Consider the following 21538-nt stretch of genomic DNA (forward strand, 5'->3'; position numbering starts at 1 on the left):
TTTTTACTTCTGGTTTTATGTTCATCGTATTACTTTGATTTCTCTGAATGCTTAAAAACATTTTGAAATATTTTATTGGTTTCTCTGTTTATTCTTGGCATTGTTGAAGTACTTAATGCTGTAGCTGAAGCTCTTTTGGGCTTCAGAGCCTCCTGTTTTGTGCTGCACTTTTTAGTATGATCCTTGCCTTGAACTTCTGGAAGGAAAGTGTTCTTGGTGTCTAGTGATTTTCAAACTTTTAACTGGGAATTGGGAAGAATTTTAGTTTTGCAGATGTTACGAAAGAATTTTCCCTAGCATCTGCTTAGTGTGCTTTCCTAGGCAGTGAAGTGAAGTCTTTTTAGTAATTTTTTTCTGTCTGTTACGTGAAATAAGCAACCGAAGCCTGCTTTGGAGAAAAATGTACCTGTTTGTTGGAAAGTGAATTTTCACATCCTGTGCACAGTATACTTTCTCTCCATTTCATGCTTGTGATGGCGAAGTCATTGTATTTGGGAAACTTAAGTTTTAGTTAGTTATAGAAAAGCCTACATGGAATATTATAATCAATATAGGAGTACTGAACAAGTAATTATACATGTAATCTCATTACTTGATAAAAAAATTACAGAAAAGCAAGGGAGGATGAATTTTTTTGTTTGTTAACTTGTGTCCCATGCTTCTAAGTGCAAACTTGTTTTGTGAACTGTTGTACTGGAGAGCTCCTGTCATCTTGACCACTCAAAAATAGCCTCTGGATCACATGCTGGTGTGGTCATAGTATTTTTCTGTGAGCGTATTCCAGAAAAATCTGAAAACTCAAAAGCTCTTTAATAATCTCTCTTTTCAATCAGGGATACTTGAATTTTGTAACATGCATGCTGGTCATAAAGTTGGTATATAGTAGGTCTACAAATTATTTGCTCTGATCAAATTAAAAGTGGATTAAGGACTATACTGTGTGCAAAATTGTGATTGGATCTATAATATCATACATTTAACAAACTGGTAGGGATTAAATGCAATGTCAGGATTGTGCAGTTAATCTACTAAGGCATTTTAGGCCTAGATAAGAGTGTGTAGTGTGAGCACAACTGTGACAGTGTGTGAGGTGGCAGCTGTAACTGTGAACTCTACATCTTGGAGGATTCCAACTTCCAGAAGGCAATTTTCCTGACTAAGCAGTGGGGAAATGTAGATGGTTACTGATGACAGCTCCTGTGCTGGTAAATACCAAAGCTTGCCAAGTACGATTGCATTAAGCAGATGGTGCTCCCTTTACAGTTTGTTAGCTAAACCCGAGGTCTGGTGTGTGTTTAAAACTGCCTGGGGTACTCTAAAATGGCTCATGGTGTTTTTGTCCTGCAGGATTGTTGAGAATGGACAAGAGAGAGTAGAAGTTGAAGAAGATGGCCAGTTAAGGTCGCTAACAATAAATGGTAAGGAGCGGCTGCTACGCTTGGATAACAAGTAATTCAACGCACGCATTTAACAGAAATTTTAAGCTATAACAGCCACCATTTGAGGATTGACAGGAACATTTTTTGAAGATTTCAAATGAATTCAACTTTCTGTATATCCGTACTCAATCTTAAGTAGTATAAGTAGCTTACAGAAGCTCGTATTTGTCATAGACTTTTGAGTTAATTGTTGGGACCACATCAATCGGACCATTTTTTGTCCTTAAAATTGTTGTAAACTTCTGTATGCACTTTTCTTTTCTTACCTGTGATCAAGGTGAACCATGATCCTTCAGTAGTGCTAGGGCGAGATGTACACTAACACTAGCATGAATCTTGCTTTCTCCAATTTGAAATGTGAGCCAATTAGTAGTTCAAGTCTGCTGTGAAGTTAACAGTTCCAGGATAACCTTTTTAATAATTTCAACTTTTTTTTTTTTTTTAATGTTTAGTAGTGAACAATGTTAATACATTTCTGGTAATGCATTTCTGGTTTAAATAAATTAAGGATGTTTTCTAGTTGTGCATGAATGCAGACAACTTTAGTAAGTTTTGACAAATGTTTAAATGTGTAATGTAAGCAAAAGGTAAACAAAAGTGAAGCCAGTGAGCTGAGTCTTCTGTCATTTGCTAAAAAAACAAAAATTCAAAATGAATAAATGCTGATGTTTGTGGTGCATTCTTTCATGAATGGCATTTGTAACCTTCCTGTGTCTGTGTGTGATTTGGGCAACTTGGGAAAACGGTGCTTTTTTTTTTTTTTCCTTACCATCTTTTTCTTCAGTCTTAAGGATGAGGGCCTTTTTTCTTTGCAGATGTTTTCTTCAGTTTGACTGAAAACATGGTTTTTAATTTCATTTCTAAACCTGTATTTGAAGCACCTATTTTTAAAAAGCATTCAGTGGCTGACTCTCTAACTCCATCTTTTGCCCTAATATGTAATTGTTTTAGGTCTAGGCCTCTATTTTAAAAAGTTTTCTAAAGTTATTCTGAGATTTGCTTCAAAAAATAATCTGTAGTAAATATAAATATACATTTGATAAATTTATTTATTTAACATTTAATAATTACAAAAAGACTTTGTGAATTATGAGATTTTTTGCTATTTTGAGAACAAATAATAATTGCTTTGAAGATTTGGATAAAATTATTAGGATTATGATACCTCACTCTTATTTTTAGTCTTCAACCAAAAATCAAAAGATGGATTAATGCCCTTTGTTAAATTAATGGAGTGAAGTAAAGAGTTCATCTGTAGCTAAGACCAGATTTTCAAAGTTTAGTGAAAGATGATTTGGTTTTGGTGTGTCACAAAGAAAGCATGCAGGTAACTAATGGTGTATGTTAACACCTGCCAGGTTCTGGATAGTTCCATGCATAGATCATGGATGTGCACTTTTCATCTGTGCACCAGCTTTGAACATCTGGCCTTCACAAAACTCTTCAGGGTGGCTTAGTATTTAAAAAAAAAAAAAAAAAAAAGCATGGTGTTTTCAAATGTTCACCTAATGCCTTCTTGCTGAACACCATTTGCTTTGTACTAACAAATGTGTTGATTATTAAATACATTGAAAAGATATACTCTTGTTTTTCATGCAGGAAAACCATTTCAACTTAAGCCAAACCAAGCTAACAAACTGCTACAACAGAATTTGTATTTGCAGTAAAATTAGTATATTGTACTTTTGTCCCTCTACCATTAATGCTAATTTGATAGAACTGAAAAAAATAACATGTAGAAGAAAAAAAAAATGTACTTTGGTTTTGGGACTAAAACAGTTATATACCTTTTCAAGTTCTTTGCAAAGTTCCTGTTACTTCAGTGTTGTGTTTTTGATGTAGAAGCACAAACTTAGTTTAGAACTAAACAGTGTTTTCTTGTTAATGCTGTTTTTTCCCCTCCCCCATGTATGTTACTTCTTGATCCAGATAACTAAACAGGAAATTTATTTCAAAATTTGGCTTTGTTGTGATGTCTTGAGTTATTAAAAATGTTAATTTATATTTATAGGATGCAGTGTGCTCCTTTAAATTATGTAAATTGTAAAAAATGCTTTAAAATTGATTAACCAAGTCAAATAAAATTAGGACAATCTGGAGTTGAGTTTGAATGCCTTCCTCTGGATACCCATAGGTTTTACATCAAACTGCCAAACTTCGCCTTCTAGTTTTATTCCAAGTTATCTCCTTTAGCATTTAAATTACCTTGCTCAGGTTAAAAACACAATTAGGGTGGAAAATCTGTACCCACATGCTTATCTTGTTACCTAGGAGAGTGTGGTCCTTCTCACAGTGTCACACACAAACAGGGCACACCAGGGCTCTATAGTGAAATTTTTTTAACACTAAATGTACTCAAGATCTGGTGTTTTGGGTAGTCTCTGTTCTGCCTTCAGGTCTTTGAAGCTGCTTGTCAGAGCTGACCAAAATGCAGCATTAAAACGGCAATGCTGCATTTCCTTAGTAGAAAGAGAAACTGGGAAAACACAAGGAATGAATCAGCAGAAGGCAGAATTTGGATTTCCTGCAGGAATGAGATACCCACACACCAGCGTTTCCATAGGCTGGTGGTTGAACTGGATATGTGGTCTTGGTCCAAATATATCATTGGACCAGCAATTCCAGTTCCAGGTTTAAAAAACTGTCATCATTCACTTGACCTAAATCTAACAGGGTCCACTCTTTCATTGTGTCTTTTGAAATAACACCACATCCAACACTTTTTTTTGGATGCAACTTCTTGCATCCAGCTCCTTTTTAAAAACACAAAATCAATCCACATTCCATGTTATATTCTGAATTTCTTCTCCTGAATTTTGTTATTTTCTCCTGAAAACCCACTTGTTAGGTTGCTTTGAAAAAATTTCATTTTGTTCCTTTCTAATATACAATTTGCATGGATGTATGAGACCTATTTATTAGAAGTGATGGATCATCAAGGACAGCACATTTCCTTAAACTTCAATTTTGGCCCAAATAGTACAAAATAATTAATAACAGAAAAAGCTCTTGATAGCAAATGCTAGGTACAAATGTACAGTGGGATAAAGCAGCTTTTCAAAACCAGGTGCTTTTGGATTAAAAGTGCCATCTTTTCATACATGAGGGGTTAATTCTGAACAGTTAGGGACACCATCCCATCTAAATTAAGCTTCTCGGAAAAACAGCAGTTTGGAAAAACCAAGATGGAGTTTTTGAACCTGCTAAGTCATTTACTCTTTCATGCTCTGCTTCAAAGTTCATTGGTGGATACAAGAACTTTGTAATGCTTTCTCCTGGTGCAACCTCTTTCTGGTCCCTTGTGCATGGCAGTAATTCCAGTGCAGCACACTAACCCCAGTTTCTCTGTTGATTGCATGGCACCCACCCCTTCCACTTGGCTTTACTGAAGGAGTTTGGGATTTTGTGTTAGAATGCTTCACACTGTAAAATGTCTGCACTCCTGCAGTGCTCAGTTCTCACAGTGACTTCTCCGCTGAGAGTCAGAGGGGTTGCTTTGTGGTGTAGGTGACAAAGGTGCTCTGCAGAGAATGTGTTACATAGCATTTGCAAGGTGGATCCTGTTTCAACTTGTGGTTAATTGATGAGCGGAGTTAAAACGCTGAAAACATGACTGTAAAAGATGTAAAAACCCATAATCTCTAAGCCCAGAGGGTTTGTATCTCTTCTCAGTGTTTGTGTTTGGTTATCCTGTTTCCTTGACTCCTTCAGTGTTTTGGCATTAGGTGTAACTGGAGGGTTGTCTTTTGTATTTAGCTGTGCTGTGTTTCAGACCATCTGTGGGATGGTCCAGTGATAAAGTTAGATTTTTTAAATTTTACTTTTGGAAATGTGTGTTCCTGAATCTGCTTCTGTTCTGAGAAGTGAGCTTGAGCTTAATACCTCTCTTGCCTGAGTTTAATCTGTGGTTGTAACAGGATAGTGCTTCTGAAGATGGTTGTGTTGCAGAATGAATGCTACAGCTGTTTGATGCTTGTGGTCAGAGAACCTTTGAAAAGGGCTCCGTACTTAAAATACTTGTTAACCTTTTTGTGGAAGTGTTTCTTAGTATTTTTGGAAAATCTGCCTCTTAGGTTGTGATTTTTGGATGTTCTGGTATTTAGGCTTATTTTTAAGTCATGGTATTTTCATGGGCTGGTGGTAATATGGCTATCAGTAATCTGCCAGTCAGCAGTAACTAAACTTTGAAACTTTCCCTTTTTTAATGTAAGGAAGCTTGTTTGCACTGTTTGCTCCCTCAGGGCTTGTTTACTTTAAGATTGAATTAATTGTGACCACGGACTTGCTTTGCCTAGTACTCAACATAGACAGTTTGGGTTTTCTTGTTATTATTTGTATTCAAGTGGTTGTCGTAGGTACAGAACTTCTTATCTTCACCTGAAATGGTCCTTACATTGCACTAGTGCTGAAATGAAGAACATTGGCTTTGTTTGTTTTACAAACTGTACCTTTGAATGTATGATTCTAGTGGGTTTCCTACTTGGTTTAGAAAAACAATACCTTGGCTAGAGTTGGTTGTTGAGTGAAATGCAGTCCTGAAAGGTTAGAGCTGAAGGTGCTTGGTTTATACTCTACTATATAGGTCATACATTCACAAAATAATAAACCTCATGTTTGAGATGCTGCTGTCAGATTAAAAAAAAAAAAAAGAATTAAAATCCTGTGATGATCAGAGCCGTAACCCTGAACCTCTGCAAGCTGTGCTGATTTAAACTCATTGAAACTTCTCTGAAAACTCTGTTCTGGCAAGACTCAGTGCTGCATTAGGTGTTATCTCACTTACAACAGCTGGTAGCAAGTTAATCAAAACCCCACATGAGTACTCTATGCTCTGTCATGCTGCTGTGGCCAAAAGATAGGCAGGAGTTTGGAGGTGATAGTGCCCAGGCCTGAAAGCTGGGCTGTCCTGGTGTGAGGTAGATTGCACTGATGGCCTGACTGCTAATTACCTGCAAAATAAAGGAAGTGGAACATCCTTTAGATGTTGTCAGCTTCAAAATGTTGTGGGGATTAAAGTATGTCTAATTGAGAAGATAAGTAAAACACTTTATCAGGATGACACTGTTAAATAGAATTCTCTTTAGTTTCTCTGGCTTTTACAATAGTTAACCTAGCAGCATATTGAGTTAAATTTAAACTCACTAAAATAGGTAATTTTTGAAACAGACTTAAAACTGACAAGAAGATATATTCTTAGAGGCTTCTGGTAATAACTCTTAAAATTTGGCTTTGCCAAATTTATAGCTTATCCTTACCTCTGAATCTCTTATGAGGGCTCTTCCGGATCTTCTTTTCAATGCAACCAGCTTCAAGTGAATTTCATAAAAACAGAAAAAACAAAACCCTGTAGCTGCTAGTTTACCAGCAGTGAAAGCTGAATCCTTTCATTCACCTGAATGTTAGAGAGAGATTAAATAGTAACGTGAGGTATCTGATCTGTTACGTGATAGGACAGATAACATGGTACATTGGAGGATGCTTCAATTCCTCCTCTTTTTTGACTGTTAAAAGTCAAATTTGAAATTCCCTGCGTTGTTTCTTACTTTTAAATTTATTTGGGTTACTAGAATGAGAGAGAGTCCAGCCTGAGTGACTGGTCATAGAATTCGTGTTGTGGAACACAAATTCCTGACGGCCTGAAAAGAGAATTGCTTGGCTGTGTCCGTAATGGAGTTGCTAAATGAAGGTGTTACTAAACCAGCTGAAAATGCAAGGCAGCAGCTCTGGAGTCTTCGGTCTTGGTTCCAGTCACAAGCTTGATTGAATTGTGGTGCAGGAGGGGAATTTACCTCCCAATAATAAGAGAAGTCATAAGGCTGCAGAGGCTTTGAGACATCTGGTAGAGAAGCTGGGCAGCCTCATCCATCTTTCAGTTTCCCTCCAGAAATACGTGTCAAGCCTGTGTTAATCTTTGTAGCTGATATATAGAGTAAGATTAACTTGGTAATTTATCACACATTTGCATAACTGTCACCATAGTCACCCCTGGCAAAGTTTTCTCCTAGACATGTAGTTGGAGGCTGCCTTTTACAGAAACTAAATCTGCATTTGTCATCCTGTTGTGATATTTGTCATACTCAGCAACGGAAATACTGTGCTTTGCTTTTGTGAAAGAGCATTCTGCAGTATCAGTCTCTGTCATTCTCCTTCTAGGGGGAGCCAGGCTGGGGATGTTTTAAAATTGTTTCAGACTTCTCTGTGAAAGTATTTCTGAAGGAAAACTGAGAAAACTCACATAGCCAAGATTATTTGATTTATGCTTTGATTTATTTGGACATCTTTAAGTAGTCACACAGACACCCCTGAGAATTACTCTGCTAATGTCATTTCTTACTGCTGGGTACCTATGGAAATACAGTCAGGTCCTTATCACACCATGTACTGCACTTTGATAATGAAAGGGCATTATTCATCTGTTCTACACAAAGTGGAGCTGGGTGTCCAGGAGAGCAGTAGAGAGCTAGAAATTCACTTGGAGCTATTTTGGGTGCATCTGGTGCTGCCTGCAAGCAGGAGTAGTGTTCACAAGCCTCCTGCCCTCAGTTTTTGATTGAGCTCCTGAGTAATTGCAAAGAGGTGGAAGATTTTTCTCTTGGGGACATTAACCTTCAGAGTTAGGACAAGCACCAAAATGTTTCTTTTATTAAACACCTCTAGTGCTACTTCTGTTTTTTCTGGGATTGGATGGTTTAGCCCTGAGAAGAACTTCATCAAAATCTTAAGGTCCTTGAAACCAGTAAGGGAGAAGCAGGAAAACAATGCAGCTTGTTTTGTGCTGTTGACATAAATTTCAAGGACTTTTCTCCTCATTTGGCATTTGCCTTTCTCATCAGGAAAACATGATCACGAGTTGTCACAGTGAATGCAGAAGTGATGGGTGTTTGTGTCTCCTTCTCCAGTGAACCCTGCCTGTTCTCGGGGCTGCTCTGGAGGCTGTTCCCCTGCCAGCACAAGCAGGGGAGGTGCTTCTGCAGCCTGAGGATGGTGTGCCAAATTCCACTTTGATTCTAAAAAATGTGTACACCAGTTAGAAAAAACTATGCATATCAAAGGTCGCCTTGTTTGGAAGAAGAGTATAAATATTTGTATCAGGCCAGACAAATTCAAATGAGAAGATAAACATACATTTTTAACACATGGATGATTAACTGTTGGAAGAAGCTGCCAAGAGCAGTAGTTTCTCTGGCTTTCAGTGTCTTTAAGACCAGCTGTCTGAAAAATATCTCCTAGTTGAGAAGGGAGTGCTTGGGCTTTAGAGAGAAGTAGTGGAAGCTCTAGGAGCTTGGGGTGCAGAAGGAGATGCACCATAGAGCACAGTGTTCTTCCAGCCCTCCTCCATGGTCTGTATTTTGGCTTCTTCCCTCCTGATGTGCTGACATTACACGGGTCATGTTCCCTTACTGTGGTTTTGAGACTGGGGGATGTTTTTGTGATGTGGGGGCCACTTTGCCTCTCAGGAGGTGCCAAGGAAGCAGGGCAGCTGGGAAGAGAGGAGCCAACACCACGTGCATCTGGGGCAGCCTGATGACTATTGCCCTAAAGCATCCAGTGTGGGATGTGTAGGTGCCAAGAGTGGACTTCATGTGGGAGAAGACGTTCTGGATCTGTTCAGGTAAGGTGCTTTATTGTAATGAATGAATTGGAAGAATGAATTGAGGAGGAGGAAGAAGCAGGTTGCTGGTTCCTCATGGACTGTGCCAGGGAGTTAGATTTGGAATTTGCAACACCAGCCCTTTTGGATGGCCTTGTCTTCTCACCTACTACTGACTGCACACCCTGAGGCAGCCTAATGCCAACTCCTGAGTTGAAGATTAGGAAGTCTGTTGTTAATCAGTGTAATGATACAGCAAAGATGATCCACATTACAGAGTAAACTATTAATTTTCTTGAATGTGGGCAATGTTTTAATGATCTAAAGTTTTTTTATTTTTGGCTTGTGTTAAATCTCATGTGGCTAGGAATATGTGTGTTTTGAATTTTAAATTACTGCAATGAAAAGAGCTGACTTTTTGTTAATGGAATTACCTTTGGTAGTGTGCATAAGACTACATTATGTCAGATAAATAGTTCTACAGAATAGCCAGGGAAGTATCCTACAAGGCTTATGTGTGTGAAAATCCTCTCTGGATGCTTTTTTTTTATTTATATACCCAGAGCTTCATTTGTTAGGTTTATTTCTAAGGGGAACTTGAGGAAAAGCAACTTCCTAGAATTATAAATCAGCAGCATTTGGGTCATATAAGGAACAAACATAGTTCATAACAAAACTAAAATGTAAGCTGTTGTGTGGTAAATCTTGGTATCTCTTGAGGTCCCTTCCAAATTTTCTGGGAAAGGTATCCTGCTTGAAGAGTGCTGGAACTCCAGAATGTTAGTCTTCAATGGTCAAATAAACCATATTTTGAGATCTAAGTATTCAGCCCTGAAAATAATCTTTGTGCAGTCTCCTTTCTGAGCAATAGAAACTGTGAAGCTTTTGCCAGTCACCAGCATGGACAGAGCCAGCTGTAGTGACACAAGGAATCTTGTTAATGGAAAAGCAAACAATTGTACATGCTGTACTGCTCTGCCCTTCTCTGGCCTAAAAGGAGGCTCGGACAGAAACATTTCTGTCGTTTGCAAAGTGTGTAGCCAGGGTACACCTTGAATGTTCGTCTATAGGAAATGGCTTCAAAACTAATTGTTTTTAAATGTACCAGAACTGGAACTTGTCAAAGCAGAACAATTCTATCGATTTTATCTATATTTCCCAAGGACCTTAAAAGATTTGGGTTGCATTCTGTGTGGGACCTATTTCAGAGGTGGAAAATGCAGTTTTGTTTGCTGTTCAACTCAAGTGCCCTGTTACATCAGGCAGAGTCACTGCCAGCTGTTCGTAGACTAAAACACCATTTTCTTTTGAGAAGTAGGTAAAAAATGACAAGTAGATGATTGTTTTTTACCACTGTTAAGTGAAAAGAAAATTATGTCTGCTTTACTATGCACAGTTATATTTTAGATGTGTTATATATCAATGTCAGCTGCTACTACTACATGGTATCTAAATTGCAGGATCTATTGCAAGGGGGGGCGTGTCTAAATAATTTCAAAAGTACTTTTGAAACATTGCTATTGCCCTACTTTTGATCTGTATTGAAAGTACTAGCCTGAAAGAATTGGAAGAAAGTCCTTTTGGTAAAAGGTTAAAAGAAAGTAAAGTAATTTGTCCGGAAGCTTTCTCATAGCAGTTTTGTAGCCGTTAATTATTTATTAATAGCTCTAACTGTCTCAAAAAGTGTCATAGAACAGAAAGTGACTTTTAAGTGGCTTCTAATGCAGTGACTAATTGAGAAGATGCTTCTTGTAATCACTCCTAAAAACAAGCAGCTCAGCTCAGGGAAATGAAACGTTTTTCTGAGAAGATACAGGTGTTTAAACCTCCCTGCTCTTCTTAATGAACCAAATTGAGAACACAAGATTAATTGATTACTCTTACGTGGTTTCCACTCTTCCCCCTCCTGCAGCACTTGCTCTGCGATCACATGTATGCTTTTGCCCTCAAAATGTTTATAGAAGATGATGACTACATCCCTGGTAACCCTTTTCGTGGAATAAATCATGAAGCCAAGTGCATGCCCGTGTTGCTCTGCTGCAGGGGAGGTGCTTGTTGCCCTGCACAGAATAGTTTCCAATAGTGGAAAGTTCTTTTATGAGAGCTGTTTGTGGGGGTGGGAATTTTGCCTTGCGCCTCACAGCTCCCCCTGAAACCAAAAGCCAGCCCTTGGTTCACACTGGCCTCTGGATTCAGCTCGTTGTTGTTTTCTGGGTGTGGTGGCAAAATTACCCAAGTTGTCAGTGTCTCTGGTGTTGAGTTTGGGCCTGTAAGTGGCACAGAGCCAAGCTGGCAACTTAGAGTGCAGCTTTCATGTAGATTAGATGATAGATTGCTAACAGAGGTCAAAGCCTCTTGGGTTTTCTATTTTTGTGACAATTCTGGCTAATCTTTAAAATATAGGTCCTCGAGATTTTCGGTTGAAACTGAGATAGATGTGGACACTCAGATCCTAGCTGAACTGTCATCAATGTCTGTTTGTTGCTCTTACAACAGCATGGTTTTATTTATTGATTTATCTTCTTAATTGCATTCAGTGCTTTGAAGGCTTTTGCAAACAGATTCCATCTCCTGGAAGGCAATGTTGCTGCCCTTCTGGCTCCAGTTCTGTTTCCAGTCCACTATTCAGCCTTGACTAAGCAACTTACTCCTTAGAAAAACAGTTCGTGATTCTTTTATTTAGTATTTTAAAATATTACTGTAAAAGGAGATTGTTTCTGTAGAGATACCAGGCTGTATCCAATACCAGCAGTTCAAGCAAGGTCAGAATTTTAATTGGAAAGTGATGAAATGTTCTCAAATGTGCAAAATCTGGGAATATTTCTGTCAGTCACTGACTTGCATGATAAAGAATGTTAGGTGAACATCAGCCTTACCTGTTGTGTATCTGTTCCAGATTTCCTTTCTCTGTCACAGGGCTGACCTCAAGACAATCCAACCCTGCAAAGGGAGGCACAATGATTCACAAGGATGAGGAGAAATGCTTTTGTGTAAATGAAGTTTGACACCTTTACACTTAGTAAAACTCATGGCAAATGTTTTTGAGAAGATTCAGAGTTTGCTGGTGTTGAAGGAGGAGGTGGAGGAGCTCTGCTGAATTCTGCACTTTGGGCTGCCAGTAGTCCAAAACTGTAGTTACACAGCTCAAACCTCTGCAGTTTTGATACTTGTTTTTATAGTTCTTCAAATGTTTATACCATGATATAAGGAGCCCACTGACAAACAGTCACTTAAACATTCTTCCATAAAGCTTCACTGCCATTGCAGAATGACAGGAGATGAGGGTACATCTTTATGCTGGGTGATTTTGAGCAGAAGCCGGTTATGGCAACTTCAGGTGTTGAGTTGTGCAGGTGTGCAGTTTCTGGTGGGTGCAGCCCTCCCCAGGTCACATCCATCTCTCCACCAAGAGCCAGTGGGCACTCCAGGGTGCTTTCCACCCTTCTGGACTGTGGAGCGCTCCAGCTTCTCTGCCTTTATAGTAAATCTTAAATTCTGGTCCCCCCTTTATTACTTTGGCCCCAGAGATTGTGGCTGGAAACAGTTGTTACTGTCCTTGGTGCTTCATCCCAAAGGTGTGTGAGGAGAGGAGAAGGTGGGCATGGGCAGCCCTGGGGTGGCCTTCCTGGGACATACATGGCCTTCCTGGGTGCACCAAGAGGTACTAATGTTGCTCTTCAAACTCTCCTTCTCTTTCCAAAACTCACAAAGCTCTCTTGGTAAAATCTTGCCTGCTCCCACTGGATCTCTGCAGAAGGAGCGTATAAACTGATGATACTTGTTTCCAGGCACAAAAGAGAATTGTAAGTATTGTTAGTGTTGGATGGTAGTCATGTTCCTGGTTTGGTGTTTGGGGATTTTTCAGTTGAGAAAATCTTCATTTCTGTGTTCCTTTTATTGGCTGTTTGGGTCGGAAGTTCAGTTTGAGAAGCATACGTGGAACAATTTATTTTTGTCTCTGTAAATACGTGCATGTATATGTGTGCATCCATTTGCATTCATAAACATTCATAAACATTGTTATTGATAGGATTTGAAAAATTAGTTGCATTTCTAAACTGTGGTGGGTTTTAAGGCATAGATCTTGAATATGGGTGGGAAAGGAAGAATGTTTGGAAACTTTGAGAGTTCTATGATGGGTTGGACATGCCAAACAACAAAAGGTGATGCAGCTTGGGAGTCAGGTCTCCTCTAAGGCAAATTGTACAGATTTCATAATTAAATATGGTATTTAGTCAAAACTACCAGTGAAGGTCAACTTGAAACACTATTTTTTTTAAATTCAGGCTTGTCATTTTTCTGTCAAAAATTGAACAGCAGCTTGTGACTTTAGTGTTCCTGTGGTTGGGAAGATGTCAGAAACAGGACTGGGTTTTGTGCTGAAGGTTCATGAAACACTTTGAAACCTACTGAGCCGTCAGATGAGATGTCCTATTACTGTGAGCATGTGATGTTTTCAGGGTGATTTAAAAGATTATGGTCTCTGGAGCGCTGTAAGTCAGGGAGGTGTGCTCACACTGGAGGATGGGATTTGCTTGCGGTAGTCCTGGTATTACAGGGATAGATAGATGAGGAGTAAATTGAATATTGGGGGGTATAATTGGAGAGGGCAGGTATATCTTCTTTTTTTGTAATTAATATGTGGAACCCTTAGTGTCAGAGCCATAGTGTCATATTTAAGCCTCAGGGTAGAAGGGAGAATATTTTTCAAATGATTAACCTGAAAAGATAAGACCTTGCAAACTGAGCGTGGACAGTGCAATCTGAAACGTGGAGCTTGCACTTACTGTCTCGTGTCTGTGATATTTCAACAGCACCAACAGCCATTTGATGAAAGTATAAACTTAGTGATTTTGTGCTTTTGCCAAATTACTATGGAAGTGTTGACAAAACAGCTGGGGAAGTCATTCATCACATTTTTCTGAAGTCACACATGAGATTCTTTTCTTTTTAAATTTAACTGCATGGGGTTTTTTTAATGTATCTTTTTTATGGTAATCTGGCTTTGCTGTGCATTAAGGTTTTGAAGACTGGTTTAAAGCTGATAATCAATGGAAAAATACGTAACACAGCTGTACAATTTGCAAATTAGGGCTTGCTCAGAACTGTTCTGGAGGTGCTCCTTCAGTGAAGGCCACTAATGGGGAATATAAGATGACATCTTGATACTTCAACTCATTAGTTTTTAAGAGTTATAAAGATCTGTTGGAAAAGTAGAAGAGCACTTTTCCTCTGCTTTTGCTGTTTGAAGAGCTTTTTAATTAGAAGCCAATTCTGGTTACCCTGGTAGTGGTAACTCCTAGAAGGGCTGAAGACAAGAAGCAAAGTTTTGTCTTTGGGGGCAGTGAAGGAACTGTTTCATCTGGAACTGGGAGGTTCTGGAGAACAATTGTGAGAGCTGTGAAGGTCCACAGGGCTCTGCTTGGGCACAGGGGCAGAGGAAACACTGGTGGGAGGCACCTTGTGTCTGGGTACACCATGGAGGACATGGCAGGGTTGCATGTGGTTGCACTGTGGAATTTTTATTTCTTTGTTTCCCTCTAGTAGTGAGTATTAAGTTTCATTATAAGGGCTGGTTCCCTTTTTGTTGGTTTGGGGTTTTTTTTCCCAGTAGTATTTTGGTTTGCACTTCAAATACAATTTCAAAGGGAAACTTGGGCTGTGAGGCTTCCTCATTGTAGAGATGAAACTCATGGGGATTTCTGTCTGAGGTTGAAATACAGTTGAGATGTATTTCAGGATCTTTGTTGCAGGACAGTTTGAGTTGGGAGGGACCTTAGAGTTCATCCAGTTCTGGCCCCCTGCCATAAGCAGGGACACCTTCCACTAGACCAAGTTGCTCTGAACCCTGTCCAACCTGGCCTTGAACACTTCCAGGGATCCACAGCTTCTCCAAGCAACCTGTGCTGGGGTCTCAGCACCCCCGCAGTAAAGATTTCTTCCTAATACCTAATCTGAACCTGTCCCCTTTCAATGGTTTAAGGCCATTCCCTCTTGTCCTAGCACCATCTGCCCTTGTTAGTATCAAATCAAATAATTGGATGTCAGTGATACAATTTCTGGAGGAAGAGAAGCCATGTAAGAGACAGAGACAGGTACAGTGTTGTGAGCTCCATCTCAGCTGCGTGTTGTGTGAGGTGTGTTGGGGAGAGAAGCCCCAAGAGTAGGAGCCCCTGGTACAGGTTGTTAAAGGGGTCTGGTCACTTCAGTGTAATGCTGTGCAATGAGACTTGGAGGAAACTGGGGTAGACCTCTGACACCACCCTGAAAAGTGTAGAAAATATCATCTTTTAAGTAATCTTGATTGCTGTTTAAAAATCAGGTCCATTTGGTCAGGCTCTGAGCTTGAAATCTTGCTAATTTGTGTTTTTATACGTCAAGCTGTGAAGCTTATTCCTCATTCTTTGCTTCCTTTCAAAATTCATGCTGAAATGAATAAAAGGCCCCTGCTTGATAAAGTCTTTTAAAATTAATAAAATTCCCTTTGAGCTGCAGCATGCAAATTGGGTCATCTACCTGCTTGCATGAAATGTGAGGATTCATGTTACCTCCTGCCATTTGCAATTCCAACATCCCAGATCTTTAAGATGAGAGCAACTGGGATTATCCATACGGATGCCCCTGGTGTGCTTTAAAAGAAGGAAAATAGCTGCAGAAACCTGGATGTGCTCAGCCTGTGTCTTCTTTCTTGTTTCTGAAACAATGTAGGACCAGTTCACTGGGCTTTAAAAGGTTCTGATGAGGAAGTTTGGGCAGGGAGGAGGTAACTCCAGGCTCTCCCAGCACCTCCCTCTCTTTAGGCCAGGCTCCAGAGCTCAGTCTGGTGCAACAGGAGTGGCTGTAGCCAGAGATCCCTGACAGCACCATGGGGAACAGCATGGTCACATTTCCTTTCAAAGCAGCACTGTTGTTGGTGGTGTGTGCTGAAAACTCATTTTATTTTACTAGTTTGTTGCAGACTGGGGAATCTTTGTGGTGAAATGTTGCCTTGAGTAGCTTGTGATGGGAATGCTGGATTCATGTTGGTACATGCTGAGCTGAATGCAGGATATAATGGGGTTCTTGGGTGTGGATGGGGGTGGTAGGTTAAACCCACCTAAAAAAAAAAAATTAAAAAAAAAATAAAAAATTAAAAGTTTGAACTTTCTAAGGGAGCTGCTGCAGGGCAGGGAGGGTGAGCAAACTCAGCGTGGGGTTCCCCTGCTCTGCTCTGTGCCTCAGGGGTACAGCTGGGCAGGAACAGTGTGAGCTGGCACTGGAGCAGACGAAGACGAGGGCAAAAATAAAAGGAGCCAAGTCCATTGCCAGCTTTTAAAGCCAGAAGGGCAGAGGGTTGCTCTGTGCACTGAGCAGAAAGCATTGAGCCCTGCCCTTTCCTGGGCACTGGGCATGCTGCAGCCAGGCCTCTCCCGGGACAGAAATAGCACTCCATCAGTCTGTCCCTTCTCCCAAATCCCACACCCTTGTTTTTTCCATCACTTCCCAGCACTTTGCCACCACCTCCCCTGCCGTCTCCTGCCACTTCTGGGTTTTTCTTCCCCCTTGCAGGAAATGCCTGGCTTGCATGGCAGGTGAGATAATAGTGCTGGTCCTGCCTGGAAAAGGTCAGCCCAAATCCCCCAATTAAAAACTTAAAATGAGTTTTTGGGTCAAAGCAGGGAGACATTACCCACATCCAAGTGAAGTGCCATTGGTGCTGAGAGAGCTGAGCTGTCAGAGCCAGTGCAGGATGAGACAGGGAGAGGAGGGGGTGGGACATTGGGAGCAGGTTTCTGCAGGGCATGGATTGGGAGCTGCTGGCATCTTCAGTTTCTACTCAGCTGAGCACTCCAGGCACCTCTTTGGATAAATATTTCCTTGAATTTTGCAGGACAGGAATCTCAGACAGACACCAGGAAACCTTGTGTTCTCTCTAACACTGAGTGCATTTGCTCTGGAAGGAAAATAATTGCCAATAATTGGTGAAAGCCACTGATCTGTGTGAGCTGACTCAAAACCTCATTGTTTGTCCTGTGCTTTGGCTTTTAATCGTCACTGTTGAAATAAACTCCATTTACAGTTTACGAAAGCGATGGTGCAGATGGGGTAGCTGCTGCAGCATTCCCCAGATAGTTTCTGAGTGATTTCAGGCTCTTTCAGCTTTCAAAACTATGTGAGGATTTTAAAATGGCTGCTTTTTCTTGTAAGCATCACATCAAATAGCAAGAGAGAGATTTTTAAGGGCTGTCTCACTCAGAGACGTTTTCCAAAGAGGGCTCCATACAAATTTTGGTTTCTATCAAGTCTGACAAACCCAAGAGAGCCCAGGCTGAACGAGGGTTTTATAACTCCTGCTAAGCGTCACAGTGTTAGTGTTTCCTGGCATTTAGAAACAAGTTTAAGAACAATTAATCAGAAGAACTTGCTCAACATAGCCTCTAGTAATGGTGAGGGAGTATTTTCTTGGCTGAGCATGTTTGTCTACAGTTTCAGGAGAGGTGAGGGGTGTGTTGTGTGCACGTGGTTTTGGAAAATACCCTGGGCTGGGTGTTTTGTAATGAGCATCCATCGTTTCCAACAGGAATTAAAAGAAACTGATGATTTGGCAACTTTCTGAAAACAACTTTCAAGGTGTGGTCCCCCAAATTAGACCATTTCTGTGTTTTAGTAGAGTCACTTGGTCTGTGCTATCATACATTAGATATGAAGCTTTCCTGAGAAGAAACAAAAGATCCAGTTAGTCTCCAGGATATTTTCAGCCCAGGGTAATCCACACCTGTAGACAGATGTGTTAGATGAGTTCTCAGATTGAGCTGGTTCCTGTAAACCATAAGATTTCCCAGCAACTGCTGGACTTCAGTCTAGGAAGAACCCTGGTAGCTTCTGCCAAGGTAAATAATAATATCGAAGCTGCTATAACAATGGAAGGGTTTATTGGTAGAAAAACCTTATCAACAGGTTACAAAGATCATAGTGCAATTGACTTCAGATCAATGTGTTTAAATGGGGATTTTTTTTTTTCTTTCACATTTGACTGCTCCTTCCATTGCAGTTCAGCTCTCCGCGGCAGCCGCCGATGGAGTTGAGTCATCAGAAACTCCGGGGTCCTCTGTAAGCACAGGGTAAATTCCAAACCCTTGTAATAGGAGGGGGGAAAATTTCAAGAAAAGCTTTTTTTCCCCCCCACGCTTCCTGCACTCTTTGTGATGTCAGCGTGCATCATGAAGAGCTCAGGTGAACCTCAGGCTTCCAGCTGAAGCGGCAATATGATGCTTTCTTTGCTCTGAGTTTACACTGCCCCTTCAGAGTCTTGAAATATTAGAAGGACACTTCGCAGAGGCCATCCTGCAAAGAAGATTTGAATGGAGGAAGCTTCCTGTTAGTCTTTGACTAACCGGGTTAGCCCGGGTTAGAGCGGAGCTGTCTGTCATTAGACACAAGGATGGTCCTCACCAGGCGCATCTCCTGGTGCTGCTTACGGGAACGGGCTCTCGGTGGCCTCAGGGAAGTGTTCCTTTGGGCTGAGCACACTGCTGCACTGTTCTTATTTCCCAATCCAGGGGAAACCCCGATTCTCGGTGTATTTCCTCGGCGAGGTGTGTGAGAACACGGCGGGCGGCCGTGCGGGAAGCGAGCTGCTGCTAAATGCAAATCAGCGGCTCCGTCTCCTCAGGGTGTTTACCCGCTTTGTTCGGCATCGTGCTGTCATTACTGCCTTGCCATTAATTACTCCTGATTCCTGCGAGGAGTTCAGTTCAATTGCCGGACACACATGGATATTACTTAAACGTAACACTAAGTAACACGGCAGGACTGCTCTGGTGTGAAGTGCTCCGAGACTTCCCTGTCGCAGCTCACCCGGCGTGTGTCTGCGGCTGGTTTTATTCCAGGATGGAGCTCGGACCCTTTGGTGTATCCGGTGTATCCAAGCCCGCACCTAGCCCAAGTTTGCAGCCACGGTGTAACATCGCGGTGTGCCGGCCCCAGCCGCGCCTGGAGAGCGGTGGGGATACCTGGCCACGGCCAATATTGCCCTCTGCTGGTTTCTGCAGCTCCAGGGATCCCTGTTCTCTGCTGCCGTGCGGCACCGCTTCGCTCAGACCAGTTATTTCCCAGCCATTCTCGCTTGGAGCGGAAGGCAGCTTTTAGCCCTAACACAGCTTTTTAGGATGCTACAGCTCAGGTTTGGTTTTATCTCCCCTGGAAGCTGCTGTTCATTTCGGAGAACCTGGTGCAGCAGAAAACCAAATCTTAATTATTGTTTTTAAGTGTTACTGCTAATGCCAAATCCTTAATTTTCAGAACTAACCCTTAGAAATGTAATCTCTCCAAGCTGGTTTTGCAAGTGAAATAACTGTTAGGTTTTTAATTATTATTTGCATTAGTAGAATAACATCTTTTGCTTAACGCCGTAACCCAGATGCCGATTCCAGCTGCCCTCGATAATTTCCCCCTTGGCTGCCCCAGCTGGGGCGGCTGCACGATGAGCTGGCTGCAGGCCCTCAGCTGCGTTAAAAATAAGCTGGCCAAAAGAGTTATTTTTAACCTGAGTCAGTCCCTGTTTAGGGTCACGGCGCGGCTGCCCAGGCTCTCAGTGGGTGTGCTGGCGTGGAGGTGCAGGTGCTGGGGAAACTGGGGGCTCTTAAAAGCCTAAGCACTCCTGGAAGGGCTCCTTGGGTGGATATTCCTGCTCAGAATTCAGGTATTCCACACCCCACCCCCAATACCAGCTGTCTTCCTAAAAGCCATTTCTAGGACAAACATCACTGCTGACAGAGCTCTAGAAGAATTTAAACGTTTTATGGTGGTGTTGTCCTTTGTGGCTGACCTCTCCCAGAGTAAATTCTATTCAAGTTTTCTATTTGCACTGATACAGTCCGGCTTGGATGTTTCAAATATGTAGAACGGGAGAGAATAGTTGATGCAAATCACACTTCAGTTTTGCTGTGCCAGGTGTGCCAAAGGTGGATGATCAGAGGAAGATCTGACAGCTCATGCCATGCCTAGCACTGGAGTTGATTCAGTATTTAAATCACAGCTGACGTGATGTTACACCATTTAAGTAACTTGTGGTGCCATCCTGCTCTCCCACAACTCCTAAGGGGGTAAAAGTTTGGGCAATTTTTTGGGGTCTACCTGTTGAACTAAAATTTGCCTTTGTTTTGGGGATATGAAAGACTGCGGGACTCTGTTATGTGACCAAGATGGATTTAATCCTTTCAAATACCTAAAGAGAGCTGATAAAAACTGGACACAGACGTTTTAGTAGGGGCTTGTGGTGACAGGACAAGGGGTAATGGTTTTAAACTGAAGGAGGGTTGACTCAGATACAACGATGAAATGTTTATAGTGAGGGTGGTGAAATGCTGGCACAGGTTGTCCAGGGAGTTGGTTGGTGTCTCATGCCTGGAGACATTCCAGGTCAGGTTGGATGGGGCGCTGAGACACCCTAATCTAGTGGAAGATGTCCCTGATTATTACAGGAGAATTGGACCAGATGAGTTTTAAAGGTTCCTTCCAGCTGAAGTGTTCTATGATTCCAAAGATGTGCTGGTTCCCTGAGCCCAGTACTGAGGAGTCGTGGGAGTGTGCCTGGTTGGGATGTCTCTGTGATACACAAACACACCCAGAGCCTCAAGAATGGCCTCAGCACGTTTCCCATTCCTGCATCTATTTGCAAATATAAATTTTAAATATACATTGCGCAAGACTTCACACATGAAAAAGAAATCCATCACTTTGTGTTTCCATGGGAGAGGAGGGATCTCCTATTTCTAGTGCACTGTAATTTCTTAGGAAGTGAACTCTCCTGACTGATTTTTGTATGTGCAGCTGATGTAAATAGGTTCCATGTGTTTTTTATTCTTAGTCTTGGCATTTTATAGACTTACATTCATAGACCTGGTGTCATCAGCCTGATACCTGCTTTAGGTATTACTTGTATAATGTGTAAAATTCTGTAGCCTCTTATGGGTAATGATGGCACTTCTTCATCTGGCATTCCCTGAGCTTTTCCTTGCCCTCTGCCTCTTCTGGCTGAAGTCCTGGTGCCATCCTGGCAGCCCTCTCCTGCTGCAAGGAGAACCATACACCCAGGGATTTACACTGGCATGATGCAGGCAGGCAGAGACTAAATGCAGAAATCCTTTGTCTTCTCATCACTCGTGTTTTCGTGGCATTTGCTTGTCCCTTTGGAATGTGGGGGACTCCAGGGTACAAAAGCAGGAGTGTTGAGGTGGGGATGGGCATTTAAGCACTCGAGAAGGAGAATCCTCTGCCAACACCCAAGCACAGCCTGTTGGATGCTCAGGCAGGTGATGTGAGGCACACCCTGGAGTCTTGCTCTGCTGCAGGACCTCGAGTGCCTCACAGCACTGTGACATGACTTTTTAAACATCCCTTTGCCTCCTTTTCCTCATGCCCTCAGAAGCATCTCCCCGTGTAGGATTACAAGGTAAAGACAATGCAGCCTGTTGTGTTTGGAAGTGCTGGTGTGGGGCACACACAACGTGGGTATTCCTGCTCTGTC

The 21538-nt window shown here is 41.5% G+C and overlaps 1 protein-coding gene across 5 annotated transcripts in view; it reads left to right on the forward strand.

The window, feature by feature from the left end:
- The window catches only part of DNAJB6 (DnaJ heat shock protein family (Hsp40) member B6), a 66198-nt gene that overhangs the window by 25179 nt on the left and 19481 nt on the right, over positions 1–21538 (forward strand). For 4 of the 5 annotated variants that reach the window (XM_066314534.1, XM_066314543.1, XM_066314524.1 and 1 more), the window contains exon 8: positions 1348–1418. In XM_066314534.1, the coding sequence (XP_066170631.1) occupies positions 1348–1418 (71 nt within the window). Of the gene's footprint in view, positions 1–1347; positions 1419–1891; positions 2143–21538 lie in introns of those variants that run through there. The other variant, XM_066314552.1, reaches the window with a different exon arrangement.

This window comes from Sylvia atricapilla, chromosome 1 (genome assembly GCF_009819655.1).
Source record: "Sylvia atricapilla isolate bSylAtr1 chromosome 1, bSylAtr1.pri, whole genome shotgun sequence".
Taxonomy (NCBI): Eukaryota; Metazoa; Chordata; class Aves; order Passeriformes; family Sylviidae; genus Sylvia; species Sylvia atricapilla.